The sequence below is a fragment of the Bos indicus genome, chromosome 29 (genome assembly GCF_029378745.1).
Source record: "Bos indicus isolate NIAB-ARS_2022 breed Sahiwal x Tharparkar chromosome 29, NIAB-ARS_B.indTharparkar_mat_pri_1.0, whole genome shotgun sequence".
Lineage (NCBI taxonomy): Eukaryota > Metazoa > Chordata > Mammalia > Artiodactyla > Bovidae > Bos > Bos indicus.
In genome coordinates, this window is record NC_091788.1 from 42,995,726 (window position 1) to 43,009,749 (window position 14,024).

The following is a 14,024-nucleotide window of genomic DNA, read 5'->3' on the forward strand; positions in this document are numbered from 1 at the left end:
TTATTTTTCTTATAAAAGATGTACAACATACGCTTTAATTTTCTTTCTTTTTTGGAGAGGTGAGAGTATTTCACAGCTCAGTGAAACAGGTGCTGGAAAAAAGATGTTTGCAGTAAAGTTTGATGGGGAGGTCTGACCCCAGACGAAGCTTTCAGCAGCTCCCAGGCACGAAAGCTGAGCTGTAGGAAGCAGGTTGTGCCAGAACCATAAAGTGCAGTGGGCGAACAGGAATTCAATGATGTGTTTTAAGAAGTGTCTTTATGGCGCTTCCCGACGGTGTTGGGAAAGGTTGAGGGTCGGCTGGTGAGCACCTTCTCTTCTGGAGAAGGCCAGGTGGGCAGGGCTGATAAGGGTTGGGCTCTGGGAACCCTGCAGCAGGGGCATTAGTCACCCAGGCTCCCCGTCCCAGGAGAGCAGGTGCTCGTCAAAGCCTGTGGCATGAGCCAAGGGGAGATAGCACGAGGAGCCATGGGGAGACAGCACGAGGCATGCTGGAGCTTATCTACCCTCCTAGGCCCCCCTGCCACCCCCCTGCACTGGCATGTGCCAAGGCTGCTTTCCCAGAAGACAGGTGGGAGAGGCCCCCCAATTCCCAGGTGTGCCTGGAAATTTTCCCAGTTCAGCAGTCCAATCAGATGAATTGTCCGTTCTGCGCAAAAGCCCACAGGGGTTGAAATCAGGCTTCGCCCCGCCTTGTGCAGACAGGCTGGAACACATGGGCCTGATCCCGAGCCCCAGGGAGAAGGAGTGGGTCAGGGCTCTAGCACTCGAGACCATGGCGGAGACAGGTTTACATGAGCCCAGTGTCTCCAGGGCCAGAACAGAGCAGAGAGAGGAGACAGACCTGAGGGGTGGCAAGGAAGGGGGGCCGCTGGGGACCCTTGGCTGCTGTGTACAAAACGGTTTCTAACATGATCCTAGCACAACTTACAAATCGGGTGCTGTTGGTCCCATTTTACAGATGAGGAACCTGAGGCTCAGGGTGCATGGACGCAGTGGTGCTGGGGCTTGCCGTGTCTGATGACCCCAAAGTCCGTTCTCTTTTTAGCACACGGCTCCACCCCTACTGCAGGCCAGAAGGGACCTGCCCTTCTTCTGGAGGCCAGGCCCCTCCTGTGATGACAAAGCCCCCACTGCCTGACCTTAAGCCCCCTCACACTGACACACCTTATAGCAGGACTGTTTCCACACTCTTTCTAATGAAAAGGCATAACCTGGGGTGGGGATAATGAGGCATCCTAGAACTGAGGAAATTAGGCTAAAAGAATTAACCCATGGCCAGTGAAATTAGATACTGCAGAGATCTCTCAAAAAGACTGAATGTCTCCTGGGTGGAAGATCCAGCCTGATGGTATTTACTTATTTAGAGAGAAAACAGGTCCATACACGTGGGCTGTCAGTCTAAAGCCAGAACAAAGGAATGCACAGAGCCCAGGCCAAATGTGGCCATCTGTCCAGAGGACCCACTGGACCATGAACTGAGGCTGCTGCCCTTGGGGCCCAGAGCAGGCACTCAGCTCTGCGTTTGGGCTGAAACACTGAGCAACTGCCCGAGGAAGGTGGGTGGGTGTGCTCAGGACAACGGGATCCGCTTCCAAGTCACTCCACCATCTCCCTAGTTGAGAGCACATGCTGCTGAACAAACTTCAGCCTACAACTTGGCTTCTAACATTGTGGTGCTGGAGAAGACTCTTGAGAATCCTTTGGATTGCGAGGAGATCCAACCAGTCAATCCTAAAGGAAATCAAACCTGGATATGCATTGGAAGGATGGATGCTGAAGCTGAAGCTCAGCTTTGGCCACCTGATGGTTAATTCCAGTGAGTTCCAGAGCCAACTCACTGGAAAAGACAGTTATGCTGGGAAAGATTGAGGGCAGGAGAAGAGGGTGGCAGAGGATGAGATCGCTAGATAGCATCACCAACTCAATGGACATGAATTTGAACAAACTCCAGGTGACAGTGACGGACAGGGAAGCCTGGCGCGATGCAGTCCACGGGGTCGCAAAGAGTTGGACACGACTTAGCGACCGAACAACAATGGCTTTTCCACAGGGAGTGGAGGCCCTGCCCAGGCGCACATGAGTTTCCAGATCCGCTACTATTCTATTTCCCACCATGAACGGCACCTCAACCCTCTGAACTATGCATTAGTCTCCTGTGAGTTTGGTTACTATGTGCCAGTCTTTGAGAGAGGATCATCTCAGGCACAGACAAGAGTTTAGCCGCCCTTGTAGGTATATCCCCCACAGAAAGGCGAGCATGTGTCCATCAAAGACACGTGCAAGGATATTCAGAGCAACTTTACTCCCAAATGTCCCAAACTGGAAACCAAGTGGCTACAAGAAGACTGCACGTAAAACTGTGCCACACCACGGGATGCCACCCAGCAACGAGGAAAAGCAAACCGCTGGCACACAGTAATGTGGGTGGATCCCGCAGACGTCGAGTAAAAGGACCTTACACGCTGCGTGTATGCCTCTGCTGACATGAAGTTCAAGAGAAAACAAAATGAAGAGACAGAAGAAAGATTAGCTGTAAGGGGTACTGATTTACCCCTTACAGCTCAAAGGAAAGAGCCCCTTCCGGGGCAATGGCAGTGCTCTACCTACTGACCAGAGCAGCGGTTGCACAGCTGGATACCTACGTAAAAGTACACCGACTGCAGCAATTCCCTGGCAGTCCAGAGGTGAGGGGCTTCCCCAGTGGCTCAGTGGTAAAGAATCTGCCTGCAGTGCAGGAGATGTGGGTTTGATCCCCGGGTCAGGAAGATCCCCTGGAAGAGGGCATGGCAACCCACTCCAGTATTCTTGCCTGGAGCATCATCATGGACAGAGGAGCCTGGTGGGCTAGAGTCCATGGGGTTGCAAAGAGTCGGGCATGACTGAGCAACACGTGCCAGCGGTTAAGACCTGGCTCTTTCACTGCCATGGAGCCGGGCTCAATCCCTGGTCAGGGAACTAAGATCTCACAGGCCATGCAGCCAAAAAATAAAGAGTACACCAACTGTACACTTAAGGTCTGTACACTTGATGTACTTTACAATATAACTCAGCTGAACATGTAAATGAATGTAATGAAGAAATAGTGTGGGGATCTTCCCAGATCAAAGCTTCTCCAGGAGTTCCCTGGCAGCCTATTGGTTAGGATTCTGGGCTTTCACTACCATGGCCTGGGTTCAGGCCCTGGTCGTGGAACTGAGATCTTGCAAGTTGAGCAGCACGGTCAAATAAATAAATAAAAGATCAAAGCTTGAACCCTAATCAGAGGCAGAAGCCACTTGAGGCAGTCTCCCAGTGTGGTGGTTTTAAAAATACGCCCCCAATTCTTTGATCTTCATCCCTTCCAAAGGTGGACACTAATTCCCCTCCCCTTGAATGTGGACCAGAGGCCTTTAAGCCAGCAGCCACTTCACAGGAGCAAGGCCCCTGGGAAGGGCCCTCTCTACCTCTAACCAAATCCCCGCTTCCTGAGAAACCCTGAGCCTGACCACCCAGTTAAGCTACTCCCAGCTTCCAGACCCTCAGGGACTAAGAGATAATACAAACGTTTGCTGTTTCAAGCCACTAAGTGTCCCGGTAGCCTGTTACCAAGCCGCAACAGATAACTAAAACACGATCTTTCTGTGTCACCCCCACAAACTACCACCTAATGGCTTCTGGTGGGGTGGGGCTTCCACCTAGGTCTGGGGTTCCTGGGACAAGCCCAGCCTCCCCACACTGCCCCTGCCTGCATGAACTCGGGAGCTCAGGCAGCCCTGCCCGCCACGTCTTCTTCAAGCACCGACCTTTACTGGGCGTTGTCTCAGTGCCCTAACACATCCTCCTGCTTCTTCACCTGAGCTCCATGAGGGGAGGGTCCCTGCCTCTCTCCCCAGCACGGCAGTGCTGGCCACACAGAAGGCGCTGGATAAAAACGGACCAAATGAATGGAAATCTCAAATCCTAGCAGACAGACACCACAGCAGCCTGGGAATTCCTGGCCCATCAACTTCAAGAGGTCTGGAAGTTTTCAGCGGCGGCAAGGAGTGGGAGAGGCGGAGAGCTGGATCCTACAGAAAGCGGCAGACCCAGGAACAGGTGTCTGGGCCTCCAGCCTTCCAAGCTCTCCTTCCCACCACCCTGGGATGCTGTTCTCTGACGAAGAAGGGAAATCAGGGCTCCCTGTGGGGACAGTCCCCGTGCCAAGGAGCCACTCCCCACTCCCCACCCTGACCCTGGATGTTCGGGGGGCCAGGGCTTGAAGGGGTGACAAGCACTCCTTTTGCCCCGGGAGCAAAGTCAAGTGCTTCCGGCTGGTGCTTTAAGATCCCAGCGAAGGCATTGCAACTCAACGACAGGAGTAGTTCATCTTGAACTCGACCTCCAATCCCAGAGGACGCCTCCCCTAACCCTCAACCGCGGCCCGCCCCAGGCCTGCCTCCCCAGCCCCATTGGCTGAACCCTCGCTACCGCAAGTCCCAGCCAATGAGCTGCCGTCCCTGCCCTTTTGAAAGGCGATCCAGCCGGGAATGGTCACAGGAGGCCAAGGAGCATGCCCCGAAGGGCAGGGGCAGCTAGACTAGCAGCCCGGGCTATTTCAGGCTCCGCAGATCAGGTTGCCTGCCTTCCCTCTTCTGTTCTGGCCCAGAGTCCAGCCCTGGGACTCATGCCCACCAGGACTCATGGCCCGCGCCGCAACCCCAACCCCGACCCCCCGCCGCCCCAGCCGGAGGAAATAGCTTGATTCCTGGGTGTGGGGAGCAGGGGTGTCACTGTTCTCACAGACACAACTTCCCCTCTCGGCCCCGCCCCGCCCCCCTCCTCCGCCCTGTGTCCCCCAGGAATGAGGCAGAGACAGCTCACAAGTGTCCAGAGGCCAACGATAAGGGCTAAAGGGCACCAGACCACGTGCCCAGAGAGGCAGGCCCCGGGGGGGATGGGGGGAGGTGTGGCCGGCCTGCCCAGGGAGGCCCGTTCCTTGTGGCTATCTGATCCCACCAGGTGGGATGCCAGCCCCAAAGCCCATTCCCTGCCACTCTGTCTAAAATGTCACCACTGGAGAAACCACAGTATTGCAAAGCCGGGGGAGTTGAGAGCCTACTGTGAGATCTGAAGCAAACTCCAAGTGACCGTGGGCTACTCGGCGCAGGCGCCGGGCCTCAGTTTCCCTCCTACACAACAGATTTAGGTGCGAGGTCCTAGGTGCTCTCTGGGGGAGCCCCGCGACCCCTTTCAGTGAGGTGAGGCCACCCTCCTCACACTGCCTCCGATTGGGGCCCTTGACCTGGTCCGGGGGAAGTAGTTTCCGGGGCTGGGCACATGTGGGGCATGGCTGTAAACGGGAGGGGGGTCCATACCAGGCACATGGGACCTTAACTTCCCCAGTTCTCTGGGGTGGACGAGGCGGCTAGTGGGGTGCTGTCCAGCCGGAGAATGCCCACGGAGAGCCGCCCTCGCGCCCCCCTCCTGCTTACACTTACATTTTGCCTCCTTCCAGTCGGTGGAGGTGCTCAGGTCCACCTTCGCCGCCATGGCCAGGGGGGCCCAGGTGCGCACCCCGGCTCTCCGCCCCACCGCCGCCGCCCCCCAAGCCCCAACTCCCGCTGAGGTCCGCGCGCGCGGGTGGTGCGCGCTCAGGGACGCCGGGGGACCGCACGCACTACTGCGGGTCCTCGTGGCACCCGGCGAGGGGCCGGGCCAGGGGCGCGGGGCGCCGAGCAGCTGCCCCGCCGCGCGCAGCTGTGCCAGGAGGCGGGACACTCGGCTCTGCAGAAACATGAGCAGGCGGCGCTGGGCGGCTCCCCGCCCACTTAGACTCTATTTACCAAGCTCAGGGAGTCTCTCCCTTATTTACTTGGGGACCAGGTGGAGCGTGCCAGCCCGAGGCGACCTGCTTGGGAGCCAGCGGGCCGCGCGGCCAGAAAACCCAGGCGCGCCGCTGGGCACCCTGGAACTTGTAGTCCCGGCCGCAGACAGGCCCCCCCGCACTCGTAAACACACGTGCGCGCCCCGCCCAGCCAGCCAAGTCGCACAGCGCTGGAGCCCGGCTCTCAAATGGTCGTGCGCCCGCCGTGCGCCCCTCCTCGGGGCTGGAAGTTGGCAACCTCCAACTTCCTAGTGGGCGACGCCTCTGGCCTCCGACCCTGTCTCCGTCTCTGCCTCTCCAGCCGAGTGCACAGAGGCGGGCGTAAATCCTCACCGGTCACCCGGGCCCCACCCTACCCGCAGTCCCCGGGAGCCGCGCGTCCCCGCCGGCCGGGGGGAGGTGAGGCGAACGGGTAGGTCCGGTTGGGCGACTATTGCCCAGGCCGCTGAGCCTCTGCCTCTTAGCCCGAGGGGCGGGCGGGGCCGCGGCTGGAACCGAATCTAGAGCAACTCGGGAGGCAAGGATATAAGTCCTGGAATTTGAAGACAGAAAATGAGAGTTCCAAGTGGCGTTCTCGGTGTAAGAATTGGGGTGATGTTTTTCTTTATATTTTTCTTATTTTTTTTTACAAGGACTCTAAGCATGGAGTTACGTTATTTTTTTTAACATAAACATGTTAATCTTTGGCATAGTCAATAAAACAGAAATAGATGTTTTTGTGGAACTCTCTTGCTTTTTCGATGATCCAACGGATATTGGCAATTTGGTCTCTGGTTCCTCTGCCTTTTCTAAAACCAGCTTGAACAACTGGAAGTTCACGGTTCATGTATTGCTGAAGCCTGGCTTGTAGAATTTTGAGCATTACTTTACTAGCGTGTGAGATGAGTGCAACTGTGCCGTATTTTGAGCATTCTTTGGGACTGGAATGAAAACTGACCTTTTCCAGTCCTGTGGCCACTGCTGAGTTTTCCAAATTTGCTGGCATATTGAGTGCAGCACTTTCACAGCATCATCTTTCAGGATCTGAAATAGCTCAACTGGAATTCCATCACCTCCACTAGCTTTGTTCGTAGTGATGCTTTCTAAGGCCCACTTGACTTCACATTCCAGGATGTCTGGCTCTAGGTCAGTGATCACACCATCGTGATTATCTGGGTCGTGAAGACCTTTTTTGTACAGTTCTTCTGTGTATTCTTGCCATCTCTTCTTAATATCTTCTGCTTCTCTTAGGTCCATACCATTTCTGTCCTTGATCGAGCCCATCTTTGCATGAAATGTTCCCTTGGTATCTCTAATTTTCTTGAAGAGATCTCTAGTCTTTCCCATTCTATTGTTTTCCTCTATTTCTTTGCATTGATCGCTGAGGAAGGCTTTCTTATCTCTTCTTGCTATTCTTTGGAACTCTGCATTCAGATACTTGTATCTTTCCTTTTCTCCTTTGCTTTTCACTTCTCTTCTTTTCACAGCTATTTGTAAGGCCTCCCCAGACAGCCATTTTCCTTTTTTGCATAGTCAATAAAGCAGAAAAACATCTATTTCTGCTTTATTGACTATGCCAAAGCCTTTGACCGTGTGGATCACAATAAACTGTGGAAAATTCTGAAAGAGATGGGAATATCAGACCACCTGACCTGCCTCTTGAGAAATCTGTATGCAGGTCAGGAAGCAACAGTTAGAACTGGACATGGAACAACAGACTGGTTCCAAATAGGAAAAGGAGTTCGTCAAGGCTGTATACTGTCACCCTGCTTATTTAACTTCTATGCAGAGTACATCATGAAAAATGCTGGGCTGGAAGAAGCACAAGCTGGAATCAAGATTGCTGGGAGAAATATCAACCTCAGATATGCAGATGACACCACCCTTATGGCAGAAAGTGAAGAGGAACTAAAAAGCCTCTTGATGAAGGTGAAAGAGGAGAGTGAAAAAGTGGGCTTAAAACTCAACATTCAGAAAACGAAGATCATGGCATCCAGTCCCATCACTTCATGGCAAATAGATGGGGAAACAGTGGAAACAGTGTCAGACTTTATTTTTCTGGGCTCCAAAATCACTGCAGATGGTGACTGCAGCCATGAAATTAACAGACGCTTACTCCTTGGAAGAAAAGTTATGACCAACCTAGATAGCATATTGAAAAGCAGAGACATCCCTTTGCCAACAAAGGTCCGTCTAGTCAAGGCTATGGTTTTTCCAGTGGTCATGTATGGATGTGAGAGTTGGACTGTGAAGAACGCTGAGCACCGAAGAATTGACGCTTTTGAACTGTGGTGTTGGAGAAGACTCTTGAGAGTCCCTTGGACTGCAAGGAGATCCAACCAGTCCATTCTGAAGGAGATCAGCCCTGGGATTTCTTTGGAAGGAATGATGCTAAAGCTGAAACTCCAGTACTTTGGCCACCTCATGTGAAGAGTTGACTCATTGGAAAAGACTCTGATGTTGGGAGGGATTGGGGTCAGGAGGAGAAGGGGATGATAGAGGATGAGATGGCTGGATGGCATCACTGACTCAATGGACATGAGTCTGAGTGAACTCCGGGAGTTGGTGATGGACAGGGAGGTCTGGCGTGCTGCGATTCATGGGGTCACAAAGAGTCAGACATGACTGAGTGACTGATCTGATCTGATCTGTGGGATCTTAGTTCCTAGACCAGGGATTGAACTCTGGGCTCACGGTGGTGAAAGTGCAGAGTCCTAACCACTGGACTTCCAGTTCAGTTCAGTTGCTCAGTCGTGTCCAACTCTTTGCGACCCCATGGACTGCAGCACACCAGGCTTCCCTGTCCATCACCAACTCCCAGAGCTTGCTCAAACTCATGTCTCTCAAGTCGGTGATGCCATCCAACCATCTCATCCTCTGTCATCCCCTTCTCCTCCTGCCTTCAACCTTTCCCAGCATCAGGGTCTTTTCCAGTGAGTCAGTTCTTCGCATCAGGTGGCCAGAGGATTGCACCTTCAGCTTCAGCATCAGTCCTTCCAATGAATATTCAGGACTGATTTCCTTTAGGATGGACTGGTTTGATCTCCTTGCAGTCCAAGGGACTCAAGAGTCTTCTCCAACACCACAGTTCAAAAGCATCAATGCTTCGGCACTCAGCTTTCTTTATAGTCCAACTCACACGTCCATATGTGACTACTGGAAAAACCATAGCTTTGACTAGACAGACGTTTGTCGGCAAGGCAATGTCTCTGCTTTTTAATATGCTGTCTAGGTTTGTCATAGCTTTTCTTCCGAAGAGCAAGCGTCTGTTAATTTCATGGCTGCAGTTACCACCTGCAGTGATTTTGGAGCCCAAGAAAATAAAGTCTGTCACTGTTTCCATTGTTTCCCCATCTATTTGCCTTGAAGTGATGGACTTCAGTCAAGGCTGTGTATTGTCACCCTGCTTATTTAACTTATATGCAGAGTACATCATGCGAAATGCTGGGCTGGATGAAGCACAAGCTGGAATCAAGATTGCTGAGAGATATATCAATAATCTCACATACACAGATGACACCACTCTTATGGCAGAAAGCAAAAAAGAACTAAAGAGCCTCTTGATGGACGTGAAAGAGGAGAATGAAAAAGTTGGCTTAAAATTCAACATTCAGAAAATGAAGATCATGGCATCCGGTCCCATCACTTCATGGCACATAGATGGGGAAACAATGGAAACAGTGACAGACATTATTTTCTTGGGCTCCAAAATCACTGCAGATGGTGACTGCAGCCATGAAATTAACAGACGCTTGCTCTTCGGAAGAAAAGCTATGACAAACCTAGACAGCATATTAAAAAGCAGAGACATTGCCTTGCTGACAAACGTCTGTCTAGTCAAAGCTATGGTTTTTCCAGTAGTCACATATGGATGTGTGAGTTGGACTATAAAGAAAGCTGAGTGCCGAAGCATTGATGCTTTTGAACTGTGGTGTTGGAGAAGACTCTTGAGTCCCTTGGACTGCAAGGAGATCAAACCAGTCCATCCTAAAGGAAATCAGTCCTGAATATTCATTGGAAGGACTGATGCTGAAGCTGAAGGTGCAATCCTTTGGCCACCTGATGCGAAGAACTGACTCACTGGAAAAGACCCTGATGCTGGGAAAGGTTGAAGGCAGGAGGAGAAGGGGATGACAGAGGATGAGATGGTTGGATGGCATCACCGACTGGAGAGACATGAGTTTGAGCAAGCTCTGGGAGTTGGTGATGGACAGGGAAGCCTGGTGTGCTGCAGTCTATGGAGTCGAAGAGTCAGACACATCTCAGCAACTGAACTGAACTGAACTGATGGACTTCCAGGGAACTCCCTATAGTGGGTATTTTTATAACCTGGAACAAAGAGCCAGGGTTTCTAGGAAGGTTTTAGTACTAACTTTGCTCTTTCTTACTGGGCTACACTGGCCCCCTGTGACTTGCTTCTTGAGCTGTAAATTAAGAAGTCAGTGCTCAGGTCTGACTGCTTACAAACCCACCCTGTGTTCCAGGCCTCTCTGGCACTGAGTGTGGCAAGAACTCTTCACAGGGCTGCGAGGAGCAGCACCGAACCCTCCAGCAGATGCAGTTGGCACCACTGCGGTGCCCGAGTGGATCAGAGGGAGACCTGCAGGCAGAGAGTAAATCAGAAGCCAGGGAACCCGAAGGAAGGGCCAAGGGCCCCCAACACTCCAGGACCACCAGCAAGGCCTGCGCCATTCCCAAAGAAATTCAGCAAGATTTGTTCAGGATGCAGGTGTCAGGCCTGAGGTCACCTCACCACTTGCTGCTTCTCCAATAACTCAGTAGTGCCAGAAGGGCCTCGCCAACTGCCTCCAGGATGGCAGCCACTCACAGGGGACTAGGTCTCAGCTGGCGCCAAGTTAAGCCCTCTACGCCCATTTGCTCTACTTCTATAAACTCAGTAAATGCCGCCACACACTGCCCCAGGATTTGATGAGAAGCCTGGACTGGCCCAAGGTTGACATGGCCTGTAGGAGTCATAGGCCACGCTTGAGTCAAGGTTGTTCAGTTCCCATCTGTGGTCCGGAAAGTGATCACACAGATGTCATTGATTCAAGCAATGAAGCCTGTGGGTGACCCTGTGTATCAGTTTCCTATTGTTGCTATAACAAATTCCCATAAATTTAGCAACTTAAAGAATAAACAGAATTCATTTCCTTAAAGTTCTGTAGAACAGGAGTCTGACGTGGGTCTCACTGGGCTGAAAAAAAATAAAGTGTCTGCACCAGCCGCCAGAGACCGCCCATGTTCCTTGGCTCACGGGCCCCTTCCTCCATCTTCAAAGCCCGCAGCGTTGCGTCTCACCAGTCTTCCTTGGTGGCCTTTCGCTCTGACTCTTCTGCTTCCTTCTTCCACTTTCAAGGCCCTTGTGATTCCACTGACTGGGCTGACCCAGGACGATGTCCCATTGCAGTCTGCTGATGAGCAGCCATAGTTCTATCCACAACCTTAGCGCCCCTTGGCCACGTAAGGTAACATTCACATGCTCCAAGGATTAGGATGTGGACATCTTTGGTGGTGGGAGGGGCATGATCCTGCAGACTACACCCTTCCCGGCAAAGTCTGGAGAGCAGAACAAGGGAGAGGCAGGGACCCAGACATCGAAAGTCTCAGTGCCCATGAGGAGGCTGCCTTCTGCACAGAGCTGGAAATCCACGTCCCCCACAGCCAGGCCACAGAAGCACCCCAGACACCCTCGGCATCGAAACTAGTCCTTCTGTTTCTTTTTGCTCTTCTTCAGCTCTGTTCTCACACGACAGCCAGGATAGAGAACGTCCCAACCAACAGCCCACCAGGGTTTGGCCTAAAAGAGGCCTGGACAGGTCTAGGCAGGGAAATGTGATTCTGACTTGGCAAGGAAGGACCTCGTCACAGAGTTTCAGCTGGACCTTTTAGAAAAGGTAAAATCTGAGACTGCCCTGGTGTCTCAGTGGTAAAGAATCCACCTGCCAGTGCAGGAGATGTGGGTTCAGTCCCTGATCCGGGAAGACCTTAGTTGCCTCGGAGCAACTAAGCCCAGGTGCCACAACTACTGAGCCTGTGCTCGAGAGCCTGCGCGCCCCAACTGCTGAAGCCCGTATGCTCGAGAGCCTTCGTGCCCCAACTACTGAAGCCCCTGTGCTCGAGAGCCTGCGCGCCCCAACTGCTGAAGCCCGTATGCTCAAGAGCCTGCATGCCCCAACTACTGAAGCCCGTGTGCTCGAGAGCCTGCGCACCCCAACTGCTGAAGCCCGTGTGCTCGAGAGCCTGCACACCCCAACTGTTGAAGCCCGTGTGCTCGAGAGCCTGCGCACCCCAACTGCTGAAGCCCGTGTGCTCTAGAGCCTGCACACCCCAACTGCTGAAGCCCGTGTGCTCGAGAGCCCGTGCTCCCCAACTGCTGAAGCCCGTGTGCTCGAGAGCCCGTGCTCCCCAACAAGAGAAGCCACCACAATGAAGCCCTTTCCCCATAACTAGAGAGTAGCCCCAGCTCACAACTGAAGAAAAGCCTGCGCAGCAACGAAGACCCAGCACAGTCGAAAATAAATAAGTTACTATTTCTTTTAAAAAAGAAAGAAAAGGTAAAATCTTGCCAGGTACCAAAGATTTGTGTGTGTGTCGAGAGCATTCCAGGCCCAGGGACTCGCAGAAGCAAAGGTGTGCACGTCTGGAATGCCGACTCGTCCAGTGGGGGTGCGGACACCTGGTGTTGTCTGTTGAGGGCTTTTAATGTTGGAAGGGGCTTCGTGCAGAGAAAAGCTGCCTACTGCTGCTTGTGTTTAAGTGAATATTGTATTTATTAAACTTATAAATTAAAAGAACTAGCTTTTCTTAAGCATCCAAATGCAACTTGCAAATCTAGTTTTCTGTTTATAAATCTAATTTTTGTATTAAAATAAGAATAATTACTTTCACTTAGTCTTTGATGAATATTTAATTAACTCACAGGTTCAACAGATTAAATTCTAAAAATGAATGCCAATTACAAATATAGGTAATTAAATTCCCTAATAGATTTTAAACTACATTTTACAGAGTTGAAATAGCTGGTCCTCTCAAACGCCTCAAACTCAGCATAAGAGACTCACACATCTAACAAGCATATTTTTTTCTTTTTTGTTCTTTTTTTCTTTACAAACAAGGAGGAAGTAGAGGGTAAAGAGGCCTTCATCCCGCACTCCATTCCCCACTTCCAAGCCAAGCATATTTTTTCCTAATCAGTTAGCAGTTTTTATCCACTAATAGATTAAACATATAAATATGGTCAATCAGTTCTCTTAAATATTCAAACGCTGTTTATGAACTTAGATTCAGTTGTATACTGTCTCAGTTATGTTTTGCTGCCTCAATAAACCACTGAAAACTTATTGCCTTAAAATAACCACCAGGCCTTTGAATCAGCAGTTTGGGCTAGGATAAGCAGGAAGGTTCATCTGCTGGTCTTGTCTGGGTCACTCCTGCAGCCACAGTCATCTGACAACCCACCTGGGGCTGGGGGCCCAGGATGGTGTCACTCATGTGGCTGGCGGTTGGTGCTGGCGGTCAGCAAGGTCCCTTGGTTCTGCCCCACTTGGCCTCCACTAGGCCAGACTGGGCATCTTCACAGCACACTGGTCCCAAGGCCCTGCTCCTAGAGGACCACAACAGAGGCTGCAAAATGCCTCTTGAGGCCCGACTCCGAAGTCATACTGCCTTGCTCTCACCAGTCTGTCATACAGAATTCACACGGTCACGACATTCAACGCATGTCACAAGACCAGCCCAGAATCCAAGAAGTGGAGAAACGGACTTCACTTCCTCATGGGAGAAGCAGCCAAACCCCACTGTCAAGGATGGGTACACTGGGATGTGTGCTTAGTCACTCAGTTGTGTCTGACTCTTGCGACCCCGTAGACTGTAGCCTGTCGGGCTCCTCTGCCCATCGGATTGTCCAGGCAAGAACACTGGGGTGACAGGAGGCACTGTTACAGCCATCACTGCAGGCTGTCTCCCACCCATCCCTCTCTGATGAGAATCACAAATGGGCAGGTTGACGAAAGTGTTTCAAAACACTTAATAAACACTTGGGTATTTGCACAGTGATGACAAAACTTCCTAAACTGGCACCAAGATTCTGGGTTTGCTTTCCTGGCTTCCACCCCATGCAGGATATAAAGCTACCCAGAGGGGCAGAGTCCCCACCTCAGCAGGGCTGAACATGCAGCGAGGTGCAGGACCACAGGAC

At 51.9% G+C, this 14,024-nt stretch overlaps 1 protein-coding gene across 1 annotated transcript in view; it reads right to left on the reverse strand.

The window, feature by feature from the left end:
* The window catches only part of MACROD1 (mono-ADP ribosylhydrolase 1), a 155,008-nt gene extending 149,146 nt beyond the window's left edge, over window positions 1-5,862 (reverse strand). Inside the window, exon 1 of the mRNA XM_019954711.2 lies at window positions 5,460-5,862. Within this exon, the coding sequence (XP_019810270.2) occupies window positions 5,460-5,757 (298 nt within the window). The 5' untranslated portion in view covers window positions 5,758-5,862. The remainder of the gene's footprint in view (window positions 1-5,459) is intronic.
* Window positions 5,863-14,024: the final 8,162 nt, after the last annotated feature.